Source organism: Idiotropiscis lumnitzeri, chromosome 7 (assembly GCF_059441095.1).
Source record: "Idiotropiscis lumnitzeri isolate Australia: NSW breed Sydney's pygmy pipehorse chromosome 7, RoL_Ilum_1.0, whole genome shotgun sequence".
Taxonomy (NCBI): Eukaryota; Metazoa; Chordata; class Actinopteri; order Syngnathiformes; family Syngnathidae; genus Idiotropiscis; species Idiotropiscis lumnitzeri.
Window position 1 is genome coordinate 9,123,078 of NC_142397.1, and position 23,311 is coordinate 9,146,388.

The following is a 23,311-nucleotide window of genomic DNA, read 5'->3' on the forward strand; positions in this document are numbered from 1 at the left end:
TGCCTCACAGTTTTAGGTCCAACATTTGAATCTCTGCTTTGACCTTCCAATGTGGAGTTTCCATTTAGTCCTTGTGTGTTCTTGTTATCGTCACTGTAGTCTCTTAATTGTTGGTTAATTGATGTGAATGAGTGTGAATGCTGGTTTGTCTAGATAGATGTGTGACTGCTCCCTTGGCTGGCAACCATTCTACTTTTCTCACCCAAAATCCACTGGAATAGACCGCATCATTTATTGCAATCTGAGCACACTATACCGACTTTTCGAGTCAATTTATCTACATTGCGCTTTTACTTCCCAGGAGTGTTATGGGAATTCCGGTGAGCGCCTCGTCGTGCTCCCTGCATGGTCTATTCTTAGTGAATTTCTTCAAGGTTGGAGTCCTTCTCAGTTTGTGTTGTCCTGTCCCCAAGTGGCTAATAGCGCTAGCAGCTGCTGGGCCGGCATTGACAAAGACGGATAAGCCGAGGTAAAGGAAGCGCGTGTACGCTTGGGAAGACGAGGGTTTGAGCTAAAGATAGTTGCCCGCTGCCTATGGGAGAAATGAGAGCGCCCCACTTTTATGATGGGCCACTGCTCTGATGCAGCAGAAACATCATTTCCTGATCCGAGAAAGTTGAATTTGGATTTAATGCTCATCTTTTTTCTTTAGTGTTTTTACCTCATTAGCGTCAGAGGTTAGCTGGAGTCTATCCTGACTTTTGGTGAAACATGCACGCTTCACCCTGGGCTCGTCGCCAGTTAATGTTCGGGTGCATGTAGACAAAAACCTTCAAGTTATCGGTTGAAATGCCTGCAAATTCAAGCCATTAGTTTGACTGTGATGCAGATGTTCTAAACGCTATTTTGACTGTGTTACCGCTGGATTAAATGGGAAATCTATTATCAAAATGACTTTAAATGAGCGTTAATGTGCTTGCAGAATCAACAAGAAGCGTCTAACGCCAATTCAGGAAGCCGAAAGTGCTCCCATGATGCACTTAAGCGTGACTCCAGCTTTACTTGATTCCTGGAAAAATGCTGTTTTGGGAACAGTTCAAAGTTTGACCATGGATCGTACCTCACAGTGAGTGTCAAAGAATGAATTTGCTTGTTCTTTGGCTTTTTTGTACACAAAAACGTTCAAAATAATCCAACTTCTTATATATGTCCCTTTTTACCAAAGATAAGATATTCGACTCTTTTATTGCTTTTAGCTTTTACTATCGTATATTTACACTTGTATCTTTGAGGTTCCTCTATATTTGTGGTGGGATGAAAACAAAAATGAAAAAAAAAACTTTTTGCTAACAAGGCATGAGCTGTTTACCAGTTTCATTGTACATCACAATTTGAAAAAGCCATGGTTTCCAAACGGCTAAAACATGAACTTATTTTTTTGTGTGTCATCAGTGCATGCAAAGTGACACAACTCCTCAACCCCCCGTTGTTGGTACGAGCAGTCAGTTAAGCTACTTTGACTTGATAGAAGAAGGCTATCACATTTAAGTCAGCACCACCATGTCTCTTCCACAAATTCAAGGTGATATATTATTATAAATGTCTTGAAATGAACCTTTACAACTAGCTATGACAGTTATTTTCTGACAAATAAGTATTTTTACTCTTGTACTACATTTTGATTTTATTTGGGAACATTCAGTTCCCTTTTTTTTTCTTTTTCTTACGCTTACCATTGTACTTCTGAAGCTCATTGAAAGAGAAATGAAAAAAAGTTATTTCAAAATAATACATTTTAGAGCTATAATTGCAATACCATGAGACCGCAATATTTTTGCTCATGGTTTTTATAATCTGCAAATCTGATACTGGCTGATCCCTAACAATGACTATGAACTTGATTAGAGAGTTTAATAAGCAGTGTAGACTGCTGTCCTTTTATCAATTGCTTTTTTTTGTGTTTGACGTCTTTGCCCTTCCTCTCATGACCTTGACTTTTGATGCTTTGCCAACTTCTACATGGTGAACATTGAATGTTTTCGTGGTGATTTGTCCATGTGGGACACTGAAAAGCCTTGCCCACAATCTAACAAAGATGACGTCCCTTTCATCTTCCAGGACAATATGCTTGATAAGGACATGAAGTTTAGTACCGATTATTATTTGCTAAAACATTGAATACGGACATGGCCTTAGGATGTGGTTACACCCTACGAGCGCGCGTTGTTGTCGGAGGAGCTTCTTTATCTGGCGGATGAAGAGGAAGGAGGAAGAGTGTGGGAGGAGGAGAGTGACGGGAAGTTGGTCAGACCATGCTGTGAATGAAGACTCCGTTTCCCAGGAGGCTTTGCGACAACCGCCGGAAAGAAGCAACTCAGCCGATGGCATGGAGAGGGAGCGGAGGCGGCCGCAGGAACCTGGCGTGTTGTGGAGTCATGGCGAATGTGGCGGTGTTGGCTGATCAGATGGCTCTGGTGCACAGGAGGATTGTGGGTAGATGGATATGTTAAGAGGACGGACGGACGGACCCTTCTGGACGGATGTGTGGCGGGCGGGTCAACCCCCCAACGAGACCACCTCCACTCCACTTACCTGTGGTCACATGACTTAAGATGCGACTTTGCTTCAATGGTTTATTGGACCATGTACAAATCAACAAAACTCGACAGCTTTGCATGGTCACACATTAGCATTCATTGGTACACGAGCGGCCGCTGGACGGATGTCACAGAAAAGGGTACCTTCATCATCATCGTCCAGCCCCATAGTTTCATTGCACACTCTCACAGTCACATGCAATGGTTTGAACACAAAAAGTACACGAGCTCACATCACAGATAAAGTAAGCGGAAAAGTTTGTGGTCGGTCGACAAAGAAGCGTCCGCTCGCTTCCTCTGTCGATTGACATTCTTTCCACAGCGTTGTTGGTCTCATTTTGGGTTGTAAACATTTAAGTTAGTAGCGGCTCTCTGCGGAGAATCGATGCTATCAATTGACAGCTGGTTCTGAGAAAAGGGCGGACTGGTCTTTGGGCTTGGTCGGGATGAGACGTGCTAAAATCGCTTTTTTACGAACTATGACGACACCCTGAGAATAGGCAGCACGCCCCTGACTTCGTCTTCCTTCCTCCAGGCCTCTCACGGCGGCTGGTTGCCGTGCAACTGACTGCAGTTGGCATGGAAACAGGTTAAGGTGGACCTCGTAGAGGATGATGCGCCACGTACACGAATATGAAGGCTAGTGTAGTCTGCAGCTCCGGGGGAGCACAACCCTGAACCCTGACACCTTTCCACCAAGCAGTTTAATTTTCAGTTTGGAAGAAAACATTACGTGTCTTGTGTTTGTAGGCAGGATCGCCCTACATAAGTACTCCTACGCAAGACATGGTGATTGGTGCATTCTGAGCAGTGCAGCCTGGACTTCCCCATCTCAAGCAACCTCCTAAGGTGTTTTCAGACTGGCTGAGAGTCAAAAAGCCCCTCCAGCATGTTTAAGATCAGCCCTGAAGTCTCCTCTTGGCAGGATATGCCACTGAATATCTCACTAGGGAGACAACGGGGAGCCATCCGAAATACAGCCTGATCCAGATTACTGAGGTTCTAACCCTCTGGTGGAACTTCATTGGAGTTGCTTGCAATGTGGTTTTTGGTCTGTCCCGAGGTCTCCTCGTGGTTGGATATGCCCCGAGAACACCTCACTTGGTGGGCCACGGGAGGCTTAAGAAATAAATGCCTGATCCAACCCAACTGTCTCATCCTTCCCAGATGACTAACATTGACTCTGACCAAACTGAGAAACCTGGTCCGGCCTGGAATATCTTACAGCGAAGCTACCAGCATGCACCCCAAGTTAAGGCCTCATCCAAATGAATGAGGCCTTACTTATTTCGGGCGCTCGTTATCTTGTCTTTATGGTCCCCACTCAAAGCTGATGACCATAATCAAAGTTGAAACATGCAGTAAATTAGGTTTTCTCTTCATGTCACTCTGCTACAGTGGCCACATCACTGAGGACTATCATAGAACCACAATCCATAATTCCCTCACTCGTGACATGAGCAAGAACTCGAGATTGGTCCAGTTAAAATTAATTCTGCTTCAATTGTGCTGCCAGCTCTCTTTAGTTTGATCTACTGTGAATGCTAAAGTACATTCCCTGGTACAAACCATATAGCCGTACTACTTGAATCAAGTGCAAGTGAACTCGATCGAGTATGAACACTGCCTTAACTGAAGACAGTGACCAACTTTAAATTGAGAAGAAAAACAGAGACATTTAGGTTTTCCGATCAAAGCCAGACACACCTTGCATCGTGCATAAATACACTTTGGTCCGGACCAAAGTGTGTTGCAACCTGCCGTGAACATCAGGGATCACATTTGAGTCCAGTCTTTGGTTGCCGAATGTGGTTCTTGGGACACTTTGAGTTGCACTGCTACACTGCTTAGTGGAAAGTTCGTCAAAATTTTGCCGTCTGCAATTTTGATGTTAGTTTTGCAGAAAATGCTTTAAATCCAAATGAAGGCAATTTTTGTCCTTTCCAAGGACTGTGGGCCAATTATTGACCTTAGATAGACATACATGGGGTCAACTGCCAAATGCACTTTTTGAGGGACATGCATCAAGACAATTATTGTCCTTGAAGGGACATAGTCACATCTGATTGTTGTCCTTACAGGAACATAAAGAGAGGGAATTATTATTATTTTTTTTTTTTTGAAGGGACATCAATGGAAGTGATTGTTGTGATTGTTTACTGAGTTGATTGTTGACCTTTAAAGGACATACTGCATATATATCTGATTATTGTCCTTAAACAGATTTAAACGAAAGTGATTTTTGTCCTTAAAGGGAATCGTGGGCGGTTTTTTAACCTATAATGTACATACATTGAGCCTATTTTTGTCCTTTTAAAGGGCTGTGCGCACGTTTTTCCCAGGCCTGCAGACGCGTGAGCGCATTTGGTGCCACGACTAGTACAGTAGTATGTTATCAATGGAGAACATCACATGGTGTGCAGCAGCAGCAGCAGCAGTGGAGGACAGTGATTGGTTGATTTTGGTTTGGTCAGGTGACTTGAAAGGTGGTGCGGCGGCGGTGGTGGTTGGTTGGTGGTGGGTGGAGGTTTTGGGGGGGCGGGGTTATGGACAGTCAGCTGAGTCAGATCACATGATGGTCACATGGTTGGTAGCTATAACGACGTCAGGAGCTTCCATGAGGAGATATGGAAGCCTGACTGGTTTTAGCTTGTTGGTGGACACTGGACAAGACAAAACCCCTCCCACCATCCAACAGCCATCCGTCCATTCAACCTGCTGTACGAACACACATATACACACGCACACACACACCCCCACACACGCACGCTCAGCCCCTGATGTGTTAAAGTGTGATGATGCAGAGTGTGGTGGAAGGTGAAGAATAAGACAACAGAAGACAGGTGATGCTAAAATGAACATTTATAATGACTGCTGTTGCTGTGGCAAAATAAGAATCCTTAGAAAATGACCTCATATATCATATAATAATAATAATAGTAGTTCTTATATTAATATTATTATTATGAGCACTAGATGGCCTTCACTTCACTGGTAATCCACAAGTCAACAAACACAAACTCACTAGGTTGTTTTTCTCTTTTTTTTTGTCTCTTTACAAACACAATGCTACAGTTACATTTAATATTCAATACTCTTTTTTTGTTTGTTTGTTTTTTACGTCAGCTCATCAACGGTGTTAAAAAGCAACCACTACTTAGATACTAAAAAAAACCCCAAAAAAATCCAAACAATATTTTCTCTTCTTCCAGTCGTTCCCTTTTGACTCATTTGTTATTTTTAATGAGTTAGGAAATAAATAGCTCGTGTATATGTGGAAATGGGGCGACGGGCAGCATAAAATCAGGGAGTGGAAGTCAGAGAGAGCCATGCGGTGAAATGAAAAATTATCATCATCACTGGTGGCATTATTAATACTTTTGATCATGTGATGGCGTGGAGGAGGAGGATATGTGCTGATGGCTGGCTGTAAACCCGACTGTATTGCACAAAGTTAGCAGCGCCGCGAGCCAGCGAAAAAACGAGTCAAGTGATATGTCTGACGGGGAACTTACTAAACGGGGGAAATACAGCAGCTATGACGAACACGACTAACAAGAGCACAGCTAAAATCTTTATGCTGCCCCGCCCTGTACAAAAAAGATTATTTACAATGACAACAAAAAAGGCAAAGAAACAACTTTTTTGTTTGTTTAAATTCCCCCTTTTTTTTTCGCTTTTTTTTTTTTTTCTCCCCGATGATGAGCCACAAAGTACAGAGCCCCGGACATGACATGGCGGAAATAATGTCTTAATTGTTGCCACAACGTAGATATATTGTTGACACAAAATACTACTGTGTGACCACACACTTCATATGATATGCACGCAGAATACAAATTAATAAATATTAAACAAATTAGTATTTTAGTGGTCACAATTTTGTATTTTGTGGCTATAAATTAAGCAAGTGGTATATCGTGCGCACAAAATACAAATTAATAATACTATCAGCAGTGGTTATCTTGTAGCCTAAATGAGTATTTTTGCTACACATTAATGGTCACAAATTTGTATTTCATGCACATGTCATACTTGTTTTGTTGCCACAATTTTAGTAATTTCATGACTATGCTGTTGCCATAATGTAGTAATTCATGGCCCCAATTCAGTATTTCGTGGCCACAATCTAGTCATTTCTGGCCACAAATTAGCATTTTGTGCTTATGGCTGTTCAGTAGCTTGCCACAATCAAACCATTTTATTCCCCAATGTCATGTCTGGGGCTCCGTAACAAAGAAAAAAAGCAAGAAAAAAAAAAAAACAACAAAAAAAGAATCATTTCAGCGAGCATTGCACAGTCTCACAGAGGTTTTTTTTGGACTTATGGAATGGAGAGTTATTGTCCCGACAGCTGGAGATGAAAACAGGAGGAGGAAGAGGAGGAGGAGGAGGAAGATCAATAATAAAGTTCATGAGCGAGCGAGCGAGCAAGGGGTGGTGGCGTGGTGGAGGAGGAGGAGGAGGAGGAGGAGGGAGGTGACAATCGGCTCCAAAAACATCTTCGTTGTTAGAAAAATGGGGAGTTTTCTATCTGTCTTTTTTTTTTTTTCAACAAATGGAGCGAGAGAGGAGACAGAGAAAGGGTGAGGAAGGGGTGACAGGTGCCCCCCGACACTATGGCACACGATCAATGAGGAGCTCCACAGCTGAAGAACAACATGACAAGAGTTAGGAAGCAGCTGCCGGGGATGGGCGGCTCCTTGGCCGGACCTGGGCCAGTGACGGACGGACGGACGGAGGGAGGGTTAATCCTGCTGGAGGACGAGGTGGTGGTGGTGCAAGGGTGGTAGGGGTGGTGGTGGTAAAGGGGGGGTGCCGTCATGTGATGAAGTGGGGGCGGAGCATGCTGGCTTCACAGGCTGTCCCGACACGAGAGCGACGCGAAGCTCGGAATGATTGGCGGCGCCATTTTGGGGGGGTGGGGGTGAGTGTGTGTGTGTGTGGGGGGGGTGTCCTCCAGAAGTTTGGCACTGGTGATGAAGAAGAGGAGGAAGAGTAGCAAAGTGTGTGTGTGGGGGCAGTGAAGTGCAAAAAAAGGGCATGAATGAAGTCCCTTTCACACCAACCTTTCACTCATCCGGAATGGAGGGCCAAAGTCAATCTGTACATTTGCGAGTCAGTCTCCCTGTTACATCTCTGTTGTTAAATTTCCCCTTTCATAGCGCTTATCAATGACGTTTTGTCTTTTTTTTCCCTTCACAGTTCTGTGTGGGTCTGACTTCCGAATTGGTATTGGTATTGAGCCGTTCACATTGCCTGTCCAACCTTGCTTTTTTACATTACGAAAGGTACCAAAACGAGAACAGGGGTGTTGGAAGTTGGCGCGCAATTTGCTGGCTTCTAACGTAAAATTAGAGATGTAAAAAAGGCAAGACAGCAGCAAACGGCAACATTTGTAGAATAAGTAACATCTTTCGCACTGCTAATCAAAGCCAGCTTTTCTCGGCTTGCTATCCTTTGCAAAAGGTACCGACACGGAAAGGGGGTGTTAAACTCTGGTTGCAAATTTGATGTCTTCATAAATAGTATCAGAAGCCAGATAAAACCTTTCACTGCACAAATTTCCCCCTTTAAAACTTCTTCTCAAAGCCAGATTTTTCCCAGCTCACTCCACTGTGTGAAAGGCACCGATACGGAATGCGGGGTTGAAATTGACCCCCAAATTTTCCCGGAATGCCGCCTGTCAGAGGACATCTTAAAATTTTTGAACAAAGAAATTGTTTATGAAATTGTCACCAATTTTTGCGAAACCTTTGTGTGAAAGGGGCTTATGTGTGTTGTGGAAGTAAACAGGCTAGACAAATACACACACATACAAATGGCATCTTGTCGGTTAGTCGAACACAAACGAGCAAAGTAAACTATAGAAGAAGAAAAAACAGGAAACAGTGATATGACAAATGCAGTTGACACTTGCTGGTGTTTCAAAGTGGAAGTTTTGAGAGGGGTGATTGGTGGTAAGTGAGGGGCGGGGGGGCCCAGGGGGAAGACATGGGTCCCATAATATGTGTGGTGAGATTTTTATTTATTTTTTTCCTCTGGAAATGGCGCAAACATCTATTAGCATATTAGCATGCTAGCGACAAGGTGCAGCAAGTGACTGTTTCTGGGCGCTCATAAGAGTGAAAAAAAAAATGGTGCGAAAAAGAGCGAGTGGATGTGGCATGCAGTACCCAAACCCTGGCACATGCGCCACGATCCCCCAGCTCGGCCCCTTTGCGTAAACATCTTTTTTTTGTTCGAATTTGACAGGAAAGGGATGCTTAACCGCAAGTAACGTCTTGTATGATTCCAAACATTTAGTTTGGAATTCTTTTCAAGGGTCACTAACTTGTTCCCGACATGGAATTGGAATTGTCGACCCACTAATTTGCCAGCTTCAGAGGTAATATCATGGCCATTTGTTCTTTTTGTTTTTGGCAAATTTAACAAGCCATGTATTCAGCCTGAAATACTGATTTAAAAACAGCGAAAAGCAAAAAAGAAAGCATGGCGCGTGCGCAGGGACGAACGGGTGGGCCGAGCTCGAAGGGGATGTTAGCACACTTGTTAAAAAAACTAAATAAAAAAGCCGTGATTTGGGACTTTTGGGGTTTTTCGGGTTTTGTTCGATGTTTTCATTGATAATGAACGACAGGAAGTCTTTTTTTTCCATGTTTTTTTTTTCTTTTGTCCACACTTGACGTCATGCAATCTATACGTGCAAAAAGGTTAACATCTATTCCCACAAAATACATCTTCACTATAAAAAGGTTTAAGAATGCTATGGAGTCACATTATTTTTCCTCTCTGTATTACAGCATGATAATGCTAAGCTATCGCTATGTTTTATTGATTCCTTCTACTGTTGCATTGTGGGAGCGTCCAGGCTAACACTGATGAAGCACTTCCCCGCGTTTTGATAGAAAGGATATAGAATACGCTTCATTCATTTGGCACTTTTTCACATTTTTCCTGGTATAAAAAGTACTGTAAGTCTGCGATATCAAATCAAAAAAATTTGGCACAGCTTTTGACTACTTACAAGTTTGAGAATGACTTTTTTTTTTTTCTTTAAACTTATGCTCGATATGTTTGTGTTTTTTCCATTTTTCAGTTAGCATTTCTTAGCAGCATCATTTCCCACCGATACAAAAACAATGAACCCAAACTATGACCAGTGGGGAGAAAAAGCGTTGCGACGAGAAAACGTATGGGACTAGACAACGCGCTTTCGCTGCTCATCATCAAATCAAATCAAGACGGAGGAGGAGGAGGTTGTCTTTCTGTTGTGGATGGACAACACTGCCTCGGTAGGAAGTCCACAAAGCTGCATGCTAACCTGTTAAAATGCTGATCTAACCACCACTTGGCCGAGATGTCTTCAATACAGTGAACCTGCGAAAATCTGCAAATAATTAATGCCCTCACCCTCCCGAAAGGTTCATAATTGTCTGAAAATGCCATAAAAAGACCTTTTTTGTCTAAATGAAACCCTCAACTTACTTCAACATAGTTCTTTGACACCAAGATGGTAGCAATGCCCTATTTGTGTTGATGAAACTCCTCAATGCACTTCAACAAAGTTCCTTGACACCCAGCTGCCACAAGATGGCAGCAACACACTATTTGTGTGTAAATGAAACTCCTCAACTCAGTTCACCAAAGTTCCTTGACACAAAGCTGTCACAGGATGGCGCCAAAGTAACACTTTTATTGCTTTGGCCTGAGTGCAAAAAACGGCGAATCATGACAGTGGGTAGGAAAAAAAGAAATCTGCAATACCCTAAACCTAATCCGCGAATATGCAGGAGTTCACCGTATTACTACTTGGCGCGCCCAAGCTAGTGCAACCCTCCCATGGTTGCCATGACAACAACCACAAGAAGAAAAGCGGGACTTCCTTGCTTGACTCGTCAAAGATCCTCAGCAGCAGCAGCACAAGAAGAAGAAGAAGACGACGACGAGAATAGGAGGCATGCATCACGGCCGCCGCCCGTGGAGCGATGTGGTAGGGGGACGTGGAGGTGGGGGGGGGGGGGGGGCGGCGTAGCGATGGGGGGTGTTTTGAGGGGTAAGGGGGTGCGTGAGGATGGAGGAGTTAAAGATGGAGTAAAGAAGCCTCCTTACCAGAGAGCCTCGCCGGCCCAGCGACGCCTCAGAAAGACAAACTATCGAAGAGGAAGGAGTACCCACTCGGGCACGCTCGCCAGGGTGAATGAATCCAACGCACCCCCGCTGCTGACTTTTTACATTCACTTCAATAAGACCTTTTCAGAAGTGCTTCCGGGTGGCAGAGAAGCGAGCGGCTACCGCTGACTGAAAACTAGTGAGAAGTTGTCGTTCCCCCTCATTCCCTAAAGGAATCGAAAACAATTCATTTTACGTTTTGGATGCGGAGGGTAAATGTTGTCTTGGCGTCATCAAGCAAAACATAGTGACAAGCCAGCCAGCGAACGTCAGCTCTATAGCATGTTACCCATTTCAGCATCAAAACAGCACGTCTGTGCCATTTATCTGAACCCCTTAACGACAAACAAATTGCAATGTGTTGCAATCACTTTGGATTTGGGTTCCACCAAACTTTAGAGAGAGAAACAATTTTGGCTCATGTTGTCACTATTGAGGCAGATGTTTCGGCACCACACATTGAACACTGGGTGAATCTTGTTTTCCAATGATAGGTTGAGCTGACATCGAATGAAGCGACGTTGCGCTGAGCCAGTGTTGCTCATGGCACGTTTGTAAATTGGATATGTGTTTTTGTTGAATCTCATTTGTTTGGAAGGTTTGGTGCTAATATTGTCCTGGAAGCCAATATTTTGTGGGTCTTGAAAGATCAGTCAAAATGCTCTAGAAGGCTGGCAATCTGGGGTGTGCTGCTTCAAAAACTGATGGCAGTGAATGTAAATTAGGTAGTCCGTCAATGATCATGTCTTAATTTTGTTCAGTGTTCCATTTCCCTTCCGAGAAATTGACCTTACATAACGTCTTTTTTTTTTTTTTTTTTTTCAAGAGACACTTCAAATTCGAGGACTATGTCATCATTCTAGTCATTTCCGCGATTTTGTTGAATAAGCTCCGTCTTTTGCCACCCGGAGGTACGTGTGACGTCACGGGGAAATGTCCTATTGATGAAGGAAAAGTTTGCCCCCCTCTCCCGGCGCTCCCACCAGACGTCCCGTCCCTTCCCGAGCACCTCCGCCGATTGACGAACGGCTCTCCGTATGCCTTCCAATGCGGAATTCATATATATTATATTATATATTTCATATTCGTTAGTGTTCCCTGCCATACAAAATAGTCGTCCAGTTGCGTCCCCTCGCTTCACAGTGCATTAAGACAACAATTCAGTGTACTCTGACTGTAAAAACAAAACAAAACAACAAAAACAGCACAAAAGAACACACAAAAAGAGCACGCCAGTAACCTCTGCCACTCTCGCCGCCTGTTTTTCAGTAGTTAGTCCCAAGTGCTTTTAGCCAACAGGGACTCCATTTTATGGTTTAGCGAGCGCCAGGGAGGATAAGCCGGGTCAAGATAAGGGGGGGACGCTAACGAGGAGACCTCTAACATAGGTGGCGCCCCCCCCCTGGCTTAAATAAGACATATATTACACTATGTGGCGTTAGCATTCATCTGCAGTCCAAAAACATTAAATTAAAACATTTACATTCAACTCCTCTGGATAAGAATAAATAGTGATGATGTCATCACGCTGCGCAGCGCAGTATCGCTCGCTATGTGAGGTCATCAATGTGGGACGGAAGATTTGGGGTGGGGGAGGGGGCAGGGATTTGTTTAGGGTTTGGGGGTGCGTTTGTTCTGTCATATGCACACCTTTGCAGTCATGGAACCCTCACGAAAGGGCCGAAAAAGGGAGGGAGGGGGCAAATTGAACCAAGAAAACCCCTGCAGGAGGTGGGTGGGGACACTGGGGGGGGGGGTGCTCCCCTCCCCTCCCCTACTTCCTGTCATTCAGCGTGTCCACAGTACACAAACGAAACAAACATCTTAATTTACGCGACAAAAAGGAATAAAAAGTCCATAAAGACGTTAAGTAATAAAACTTATTTACATTTTACACATGTTTTTTTTTTTTCGTCATCTCAGCACTTTTTTTTTTTTTTTGAAGGGGGGAATACTGAGAAGACGACGCAAAGTGGTGGGAAAAAAAAAACGCTCTCCTCTCCTCTTCCCTCTCGCTATTCCTCGTGGGCGTGGTGGGTTAGCCCACCTTCTGGGGGTTGGTGGCGCGCACCCCCTGCTCGTAGGTGATCCTCTGGCTGATCAGGTACTGCGCCGCCTGGGTGGCCGCCTGTGATCCTGTGATGGTCACCTTCCTGTTTCGGGTTCCCGGGATGAACTCGCCCTTCTTGGAGATCTGGATGCGAGCACCAGTCAGCTCCTGGTACTCCACTAGCGTCTTGCCGCCCTTGCCCAGGATGGCGCCCACCAGGTTCTCTGGCACGGCGATCTCCACCACCTCCTTGGCGCCTTCCGCCAGCTTCTCGGTGGCCAGAAGCGAGGACGCCACCAAGGGTGAAGCGGCACTCAGGTACCCGTTGGTGGCCCCTGTGGCGGCGGCCAGCGAGCCCAAGGAGAAGCCGCCCAGCCCCGCTGCCTGGTGGGCAGCGCTGGTGGACGCGTCGCTGGCGTAGGATGCCAGCAAGTTAGCGGCAGCTGCGGCCGCGGGGTTGGCGTTGGCGGCCACGGCGGCGAGGACCCCCGAGGCGGCGGCCGGGTTGAGCCCCAGCCCCAGAGAGTTGGTATTGTAGCCATAGCTGGCCAGTGTGTTGAGGGCGGACGTGATGGTGAGCAGGTCGTTGCCCGACAGGCTCGACATGGTCGTGGGGAAGGCGCCCACCCCAGCCAGCCCTGCTTGGCCGAGGAGCGAGGAGGCGGTCGCCGCCGCCGCCGCCGCTGCCGCTGGCATGACCTCGGCCGAGTTGGCGTACGGCGAGCCAGTGGGGTTAGAGTTGGCCACAGGCCCGGTGATGTTGGAGTAGGAGATGTTGAGGCAGGACGAGCTCTGCGGGTCCTCTTGGATCTTCTGTACGATGATCTCGACCGCCTTGCGGTTTTGCTCAGGCTCGCCGCTGATGGTGACCACACGCTCCTGAAGGTTGATTCCTTCGGGCTTTTGCGACAGCTGTACCCAAGCGCCTGACTGCTCCATCACCGCCTTGACGGTGGCGCCGCCCTTGCCGATGATCAGGCCCGCTGTGCTATTGGGCACGATCAGCTTGGCCTGCCAAACATGATGACAACCAAAAATGACACAATTTAGAGGATAAATTACTGATTAATTACTAAAGCAGGGGTCTTCAATCCTGTTCCTCAAGTTTTCTGAATGTTTTCCAACTCTCCCTGCTGCACCACACCTGACTCAAATGATCAGATAATGAGCGAGGTCTGCAGAAGCTGGTTAACAATCTTAGTGGCCTCGAGGAACAAGATTCAAGACCCCAGTAATAAAGTATTCTGCATGCAAAAACAGACTCGGTTGTTCGAGCAAACAAATATGGACGCTGATCTACAAACCAGGTGCACTAAGGATTGCGTCTGCCAAACGGTGCAGTTTATAGTGCGCATTCTGGGAGGAGTATATTAAATACATTTAGAACGTGGCATGCAATTCTTTGGACATGAGAAGAATTGCAGTGGCTGATTTTATATCTTTAAATGCAGCACCTAAAAGGCAGATGCAAACGGCACCTCTGCGTATATCCATGACAAGTAGGCATAGGCAAGATGTGAGATGATTGAGAGAGCAGATGTGGCACATCTGCTTGTGTAAACAATTTTGAAATGTCAGAACAGAAGTTATTTCAACGTGAGAGCCATTCAGCAATGCAATTTTGTAGGGAGTGGTCGCCAACCATTTTGAAAGTGATAGTCACTAAATGCAAAAATGAGTTGTTTTTTTTCTTCAAATGAATTGGAGCACATTTAAAAGATGCATTTAAACATATCTTTATTTGTTTTTTTCAAATCCATTCGATGTCAGTTTTAAAAATACATTTGAACACAATTTTTTTAAATGCATTTAAACACAAAAAAAAAATATCTGTAACAAACCATGAAACATATGAGTCTTTTGTACACTATCTGAACCCATTTTCTCTTTAAAAAAAATCAGCTTGGACTCATTCTTTAAAAACCTCTCAAAATGCTCATTTTTTTCTTTAAATGAATTTGAACACTTTTTTTCAACTTAAGTACTTATTACTGTGGTTTCTTGTTCTTTTTTAAGTGTTAATTGCTGGCCTGTCTGACGGCCTTGGACTGCCGTATGTGAAATGACGTTTTGAATGCAACGAGAAACTGCATGCGACACCAAGGAGAGTGCGTGGAGGAGGAGATGTGGAGGACGGTGCAGCATCGCCATGGCAACAAGGTGAAAAACAAAACACTGACGATAGAGAGCAGAGGACAGTGTTGAGTTGAGGGAGAGAGGAGGGGGCATTGTAAAAAGCTGCTTCCCAGCAAAAATAAAAAAATAAAGACTCAGGGGGTCACTGTTGTCATGGAAACAGCTCCAATCCCGTATTGAGATGAGAGGCTAGTGAAAGGCAACACACAGCACAGTGCTTTTAGTGGACGTGTAGTCGAGTAAATTTGAAAGCAAAAAAAAAAGAAAAATACTTCAATGTTTTATGTGGAGAAAACTTCCATCCCTTCAAACATATCTTTGAAAGAATTTAAATGTGCCTTTTTTTAAATGCTTGTTCAAATTTCTTTTTATATATGATTTTTTTTTTGTCACAATTTTATCTTTTAAAATGTGCGCGCATTTTTTTTTATTGGACTATGTTTTGTTTTTTTCTTTAGAAAAATGAAAGCCATTATCGCTTTTTTGGAGGGTGGGGGGGAAGTGGATACGGTGCTGTACATTTATTTAATAAAGTGAGCGTGTTGCGTATAAAGTGAGTGTGGGAGTGACTTGGTGAGTGAATGCAGATCTTTGCAATGAACAACATCAGTTTTGAGTTGAGTCAAAAGATGCAGTGCAAATGAAAAGACTTTTGGCCTTGGAGGAGGAGGAGGAGGAGGAAAAAATAGAGGAGGAGGAGGACTACGTTATGTGAAAAGCGACTAGGAGGAGAAACGTTACAATTGGTGTTGAGGACCTGAACTAGTGACATCTAGTGGGCACAAATGGAACAAAAACTAGCCATCCTTCAATGTTAAACAAATGAGCCTGGCAACATTCACGTTAAAATAAAAAAAAAATTCAAATAAAAAAACAATACATGTATACAACATAAAAACAGTTCATTAAAATTTATATAAAACGTTTTTTGGTTGATTTGGGGGGGGGGGCAAAGAAGCTAGTGATTAAAACAGAAAAACTATTTCTTAAAGTAACAGGCATTGAGGGAGGTAGTAAAAAAGATTGTATCCATCAGCCTTTTCCTCCCACGCACACACACAGAGAAGAAGAAGTGGGAGTATAAACAGAAGCCATGTCTGATCCCTCGCTAGCAATCGCATCCACCATCTTTTAGTCGCATGGCGTTCTTCACTAATGAGCGCCTCCTTTTCTTCGCACTTTTTCCAGATTTTTTCTGGAACTACAGTTGAGCTGTGCATTTGCCAGCTGGAATTTGAAATGTTATTAGTTAAAGTAGCGGTCCCATTATTGATATATTTGAAGTTACTTGGGCCAGCATGACAAATTATGAAGGATTTGATTGACATTATAAAACATAAAGGCTGAAATCTGATTGGCTGTTTTTTTTTTAAATTTATTTATTTATTTTTTTTAGGAAAATAAATTAACCAGTAATGAGGTAAATGAACAATACATTCATTTTAATTGAACTATATATATTTTAAATGAACAAAACATTTTATAATGTATGATGTAATTTACCATTTATAATAATAAATATTACAGAACTCCTGACGATATTGTAAATGCTCACACTAATAGCTAGAATTTGCAAATAGATGCCACTATATTTTTATATTTGTCTCCCACAAAAGCACAAGTCCTCTGCATGTTTAACGTTAGGGTGACATTTTGTAGACTTCCTACCAGAAGAGTCAATAACAGGAAGTAGGAAACAGGTGTCCAAGGCTGAGGTCAAAGGTGACAGGAAGTGACCAGACCGCGGTCTAGTTTGTGTGCGCGTGCGTTTGTGCATCCAAGACTTCACATCCAAAAATAGCTTCTGTGACCATCAAAAGCTAATGTTTTATTCGATGAGTACTTAAGGGAATATATCGAACAATGACTTTTAATGTTAGTAACCAAATAGTTGTGTGAAATTACACAACAATAGCCATCTTTTGTTATCTGACCTGACTTGGTAGGTATGTTTTGCTTGTAATGGAAGGAGACGTCTCTTGTCAATCTTGGTACGACCAAAACCCGTGTATAGTAAACCAGGGTCGCTGCTACCCCTTTGGGTGGCCGAAACTGAGAGGTGAGATGGTGCCCTCAGCCCACCACATTTTTTATGACCAGAAATGTTTTGTTTAGTTAGCTTTGTTTGGTTTATATATAAAGTCATATTTAGTGTTTTTAATGTGTTATTTAATGTTATTTAATGTTAGTGTTGTATATTTTCTACTTCAGAAAGCTAAAAGCTAAGCTGGTTAGCTATGCTATTTAGTTATCTTTAGCTTATAATGGAGGGAGAAGCCTCCTGTCGCTTTGGGGACTATTTATATGCACACACACAAACACACACACGAATATTGTGTATTGAGTCTATTTCAAGTGGTGGCTAAAATTTCTTTTCGTTGATGTTGATGGCGGGGAGACAAAAGCGACAAAAGGGCACACGTTTTTCGCGATGATTGATAGGTGGCAACCGCTCTTGTTAGCCAACAGTCGCCACCGTGACCGGCAACTGGCGTTAACTGAGACGATTTACGAGGTGCACAAATTCTTCGACTTAACCTCCACTGCAGGGACACAAATTGTTGACACACTCATGCGGATATTTTTTGTAATGTATTTGTGGTGACTTGTTAGTATATAGCGCGCTGTTTTTTGGGATTTGTCTTGTTCAACGCATCAACAAACTCATTAGCTGTTAGCAGTTTTGTGTTTGGCGATGCTTCTGCATGGATCCACGACACTAATTGACAAAATGTAATTGGGCTGTTTGGCAATGAAGTTCTATTTCCACACGGGAAAATACAATTAAATCCCTCTGGCTTTTGTCCTTTATGGGGACATATGGTTAAATTAGCAAGTGGTGGCTTCGGCGTGAACATCCCTTGAGGGAGTCTCAGAGTAGCCATGAGACTCCATTAACATCACAAAAAGTGTCTCGAGGTGTTCTAATCGTGTTGGCATCATTAGCCTCTAACTGCTCAACCGGCTTTTTAATTATACACATGCATGCGTGTGAGTGCGCGTGTGTTGCGCCCTTTGGCAAACCTGATCTGTCAATAGACGCTATTATTGCCAGAACCGACTAGTCGATAAGCGACAATCAGAGAGAGAGCTAATGGCCAACTTAGCAATCAATGAGACTAATTGTTGTTAACTTGAGCAGGGACCATCATTTTTGTGCACGGGTGCGCGCCTGTATATCATTTTCCCGCCATATGACAACACTCCCTGCTTTCAATCTCCTCCCTTCGTCATCTCTTCCTATTTCCTGTCGATGCCTTCCTGCCACTTTAGGTTGCAGACATAGAACAATGGACTAGTACTGATAAAACTCTTGATTAGAACACAATGCATTAGACACGAGTACAGACCAACATTTAACTAAAACCTCAATAGAATAGTCTTGAATAGACTACAATGCAGTTGACTAGACTTGAATAGAACAGTCTAGAATTGACTAGAACACAAGTAGATGATTTGAGATGGCAACACAACAGTCTCGAACCCGAATAGAATAGCCAAGCACAGACCTGCTTGATGCGGTCCGGGTTGACGGTGGTCTGCGGCTGTAAGATGCTGACGGGTTCGGACTTTTGACTGCTCTGTGGCATCTCTCGTACTTTCTCTGCGATGAAGTCGTGGACGCCGTTGAGCGCCTCCACCGTGCCCTGAACCAGACACACCCGCTCCGTAGTGCCTGCACACACAAATAGAGCAAATACATTTTCAGTATCAACGTTTTTGTTTTTGTGGGAAATTGATGATAGCTTCTTAATAGGGTCCTGCGATTCAAAATAAAAAAAAAAATCGTTTCCTGAAGCTGGATTCACTTAACATCAAGTTTGGTAGACAAGTCTATCATGTTCACACAAAATGTCTCAAGAAGCCTTTTTTTTTTATTGCTACCTAATTCCAAGCACGTATACACATAAATGTTAAATATTTGACTTTGCTCATTGCGTGTGGGTGGAGCATGGCGAGGAAATTGGATGAGTTGCCCAAAAATGCCAAACGCCAGTAAACTCAACCCAAAGATCTTTTGAAAATTCAGCCCTTTAAGCTTTCACAATATTATATTCAGTAGGGAAGTCTCTCATGAGTTGACCCACAAAAAATTCTCAGGAAGCCGTGGACAAAAAGACACAGGAAGTCTGCCATTATGTTTTGAAGGGGGTATTTTAGGCAACATTTCCACGGGTCCTTCAAATACCAACATGTCCCGTGTACATGTGACTACGTTCCGTGTCGTTTCTTTGAACCGACGACTTGTTAGCGTGATGAAAAGGTGTGCAGCTAGCTCATGCGATGAGGCTGGCTGGCTGGATGGAAAAAGGCTAGGCTAAAAATAAAAGATGGAGCTGCCGCATTATTCTGAATTCTGCCGCGTTTTCATCTCCTTGCCTCCTTTATCCCTTTACAGAACGTCAACAAGCATGCGTCACCGTTAGCATTTGAGCAGTGACATGGCTGCGCGCGTGTGTGTGCGTGTGTGTTAGTGTGTGCGTGTGTGGGTGTGTGAGTGTGAGCGAGACACAGAGAAGGAAACTGGGCCTTGCCTCTCCCCGACAGCTGGTGCCCTCTGGGTAATCTGCCCTCGTCCAATCAGCAGCAAGGATTAGCAGGCCATTGTCTTGGCATGAGTACGTGTGTGTATTTGTTGTGTGTGTGCGTGCGTTTGAGAATAGGACACTGTTGGGTGAGCTCGACACCAGGCTTTTGCACAGCTGTGTCGCCGCATCTTCATGCCAAACATTCCCCCCTCAGGGACCAGGCACTAATCAAATAAAGCCATTCAAATCACAAAATGAATGAATAATGAATGATTAACATGATTAAATCATGCTTAGTGACGTTTTTGGTCACTAGAGGGCGCTGAATGCGGCACGACTCCTGACAGCGGTGCACTCAAAAGAGAAAATGTATCTGGCTTTGATTGACAAGTTAAATTCCTTTTCGCTATTTGGTTGACAAATGAATTTAATTGGTGTTTGTGTCTGCTGATTGCTCCTTGCGAGTGTTCTCATTTTTGAGAGCTGGTCTCTTCCTGCGCACGGCGACCATGCGGAACACTCATCATCATCACCATCATCATCATCATGATCGTGCAGGCTGCGTTTTATTAAACGCCTGCTCATATGACTCACTCCTTCCTCCTCTTTCTCTTCCTCCTCCTCTTCGCCTTCTTGGTGACCCAAGAGCTTCACCGCTGATTGTATGGAGCGCTAATAAGCTAGCACACTAATAATAGTGGAACACAATCCATTTGGCGAGACACTGCTCGACCTTTTGAGTCGTTCTCATTTATTGCAAAACTAATAAAAATATATCCTCATTGGAAAGAATGTCAAGTCAATTTATCTGTTTCGGGCTACAAGTGTGGCAGTGGCGTAGATTAATTTTTTGAATGTAATGTTGCCCTGGTTGACTCTCGCAGCGGAGTGTCACGTCAGACTGGGTGACTGCATTGCGTCGGGGGGGCTACGAGCGCAAACAATTAATTGAGGATTCAGCCAAATGCACAAAACTGACAGATCTCGTCTGTCCTGGTGGGAGAAGCCAGACCCGAGACGACACGAGTCGGAGCTGCAGCAAGGCCACAGCAGATAAACAGGCGCTGTCTGCTTCATAAAATCCAAATCCAAACCCCCGACATTTAAGATTTTTCTTTCACCATATTTTAATCAGACGGGTTCACTCAGTTAAATTCATGTTGGATCTTTCTGACTGCAGTGCACAAGCTGAGCGCACTTTCAGTCGCCTTAAACTAATTAAATCATACCAGCGCTCAACGATGAGTGAGTCTCGTCTCTCAAGCGTGGCATTACTTTTCATTGAGGCCTTACTGAGAGGAAGAAAGGGAAAAACAAACTTCGAGACTAATTCAAATCAGAAATGCAAAGTTATGGACTCATTTATTTTGTAATTTTTTAATAGTTCTTTTTGCTGTCATGCAGTTGCACTCTTATGTTAACCAATGTTTCCCGAAGTTGGTGGAATGGCACCTTGAGGAGCCTTTTTGGAATTTTATTTTGAGTATTGTATTGGGAAAGTGACGATATGCCCGTTATTGGAGTGTAACGTCACCTTAAGTTATTTAATTTAAATTTCATTTGGTGTTTTCTTTTTTTTTTTTCTTTATTGGTAAATCCCAAGTAACTGGAGGCCAGACACTCCGAGGCTAGCCGCCATGCTAATGCTAGCAACCATTCCCAGCAGAAATTCAATTAAAGAATGAAGTGGTTTTAGCAGCGCTAGCTTTCTATTATTGATCATTTATTTCATTCATATTTATCATATTGTTTACTAGCACAAACTCATATATATGAAAAATCTCCCCGAGATGATGTCAGGGCATCCACAAAAGTCACGTCGGACTGTTCCTGGGAGGAACAGTCCATGATGCTAAAGAGAGGCGTTCATTACTTTAAGCTCATTAAGGAGATCTCCTCAAGGTGGAGGATTAGCTGGCGTTAGTCGGCTACCTTTGATCACATCTGATGGATTAGCCGCCTGTTTGCGACTCCTGCCGCTAAAATGCCTCCTTTCCTTCCTTCGTTCCTACCTTCCTTCTGAAAGTCTCAGTAAGCCTCAGAATGCGCGCCAATGTGATCTTCAGCTTGTCGTGTTGACATGCGTGTAGATGAGAACATTCATGTTGTATGTTGACATATTTGTTTTCATTTTCAATTGTCCCCTCAATTTTCCATTTCTTGAAAATACACAAACTAAACTAGCAAACAGAATACTTTTTTTTCTGAAAACTAGTAATTCACGAATTTTGATACATTTTTGTTAAAAATAATTTGTGTTAAAACAAATCCATCTTTTTCTTGAAGTAAAAAAAAAATCTAGAAATACAACCTATTACAGCGTATATAAATTTTTTTAAAGGGACTTTTAGAAAATGTAACTTTGTACTGGAAATAGACTTTTTTCACCCAGGAATTTTTTTTCTTGAATGAGTTCTTTCTTAAAGGACTTTAGAAAAACGGGACTACAGTTTTTCCTAGGAAATCTGACTTTTTATTCTTGAAAATGTGATTCATTTCTTTCAAACATTTGGTAAAACCCTTGAATTTTTTAAATTAAAACTGAAAATATGATCTCATCTAAAAAAAAAAAAAAACCTTTTTAAACAAATTCTAGAAATGTACCAAAATGATTTTTTTCATTGAAATGCACTTTCTAGATTTTTTTTTTCCCCAAAAAATCAAAAATACTTTTCTAGAAAACCTTGTTCGCAGAAAACAGCACTTTACACAATCGCAGGGTTAACACCAACAGTTTTTTAAAGCCAATTGATGACATCACATGACACATGAGACCCGATTGGATGGAGGCCGTCTGCTGCTGTAACCTTGACAACAAACTCCAATGCTCAAACTGTGTAAATGTACAAATTACACTCAGGCACACGATTTTATGCAGCTGCTACTGATGTCATAAGAGCGTTCGTGCCTGTGTCCGTGTGTGTGTGTGTGTGTGCGTGTGTTTATGTGTGTGTGTGTGTGAGCGTGCGCGATCATGTGCTGATGTAATCATGAGCAGGAAGGAAAGTTGGACGTGTTTTCGCTCAAGTCTTATGTGGATGAAAATCTGATGTTGCTTTGGAACACACACACGTGCACGCACGCGCACACTCTCATACTTGGGGCCGGGGTCCAAATGAGCGCCAATTAGGAAAAGGCCATAGAAAAAAATGATGGCTGGGCTCATTTTAGTGTTCTCTACAAGAAGAAGAGAGGAAGTGGAATTCTTCTGGCGTGTGCACCTGACAGCTTCCACATGTTGCTGCATGTGTGCGCGTGTATATGAGATCAACTTTTGTTGGCTTCACTACCTTCTACAATGTGGGGACCCCTACCTTAATACCCCCCCCCACCACACCTACACACACACTTCTTTCCGCCATGTGTCAGCAGCTCGAACGTAAAGAATCGAAGCAAACAAAAGAAGCTGGAAGAAAAAGAGAATTTTTCCCCACTGATGTCACCTTTTCTTCAGTTGCTGCAGCTGCTGCCTCGACAAGCCCCCCCCCATATAAGAACCCCCTCACACCAGTCCCTCCTGAGTCACCTAAGAGCCCCCCTAAATTACAACAAGGCTCTTGTTAAGGAACATTAGAATGAATCCTAGTCTACAAGTTTCTCAAGCAAGCCTTAATGATAATGAAGTCGACTTAACGATTATACTTAATATGACTAGAATGTCAGTGAGCAGAGCAGAGACCTCCCCGAAGGGCAATTAGTTTAAAAAAAAGTGAGTTTGTAAGCAGACAACGCCCTGGTTCATAAAAAACACTCATCTGGCAAAAACCTTTTTGTTCCAGGACATACGAGTGCGACCTTACTTACAGGGGACCTGGTGCACAAATTTCCCAAGATGCTGGATAATACTCAGGCATTTCTTTTCCTCCTGTAGTTGATGTGTACATTAA

General features: G+C 43.4%; 1 protein-coding gene and 1 long non-coding RNA gene across 5 annotated transcripts in view; one reads left to right on the plus strand and one right to left on the minus strand.

Moving 5' to 3' along the window:
• The window catches only part of LOC148333443 (uncharacterized), a 41,953-nt gene that overhangs the window by 400 nt on the left and 18,242 nt on the right, over positions 1-23,311 (plus strand). Inside the window, exons 2-3 of the long non-coding RNA XR_015844194.1 lie at positions 923-1,066; positions 14,776-14,919. This is a non-coding gene — a long non-coding RNA (uncharacterized LOC148333443). The remainder of the gene's footprint in view (positions 1-922; positions 1,067-14,775; positions 14,920-23,311) is intronic.
• The window catches only part of nova2 (NOVA alternative splicing regulator 2), a 51,344-nt gene continuing 36,230 nt past the window's right edge, over positions 8,198-23,311 (minus strand). For all 4 annotated transcript variants that reach the window (XM_088299809.1, XM_088299808.1, XM_088299807.1 and 1 more), the window contains 2 exons: positions 18,405-18,571; positions 8,198-13,770 (listed from right to left, as the gene is read on the minus strand). In XM_088299809.1, the coding sequence (XP_088155935.1) occupies positions 12,748-13,770; positions 18,405-18,571 (1,190 nt within the window). In that variant the 3' untranslated portion in view covers positions 8,198-12,747. The remainder of the gene's footprint in view (positions 13,771-18,404; positions 18,572-23,311) is intronic.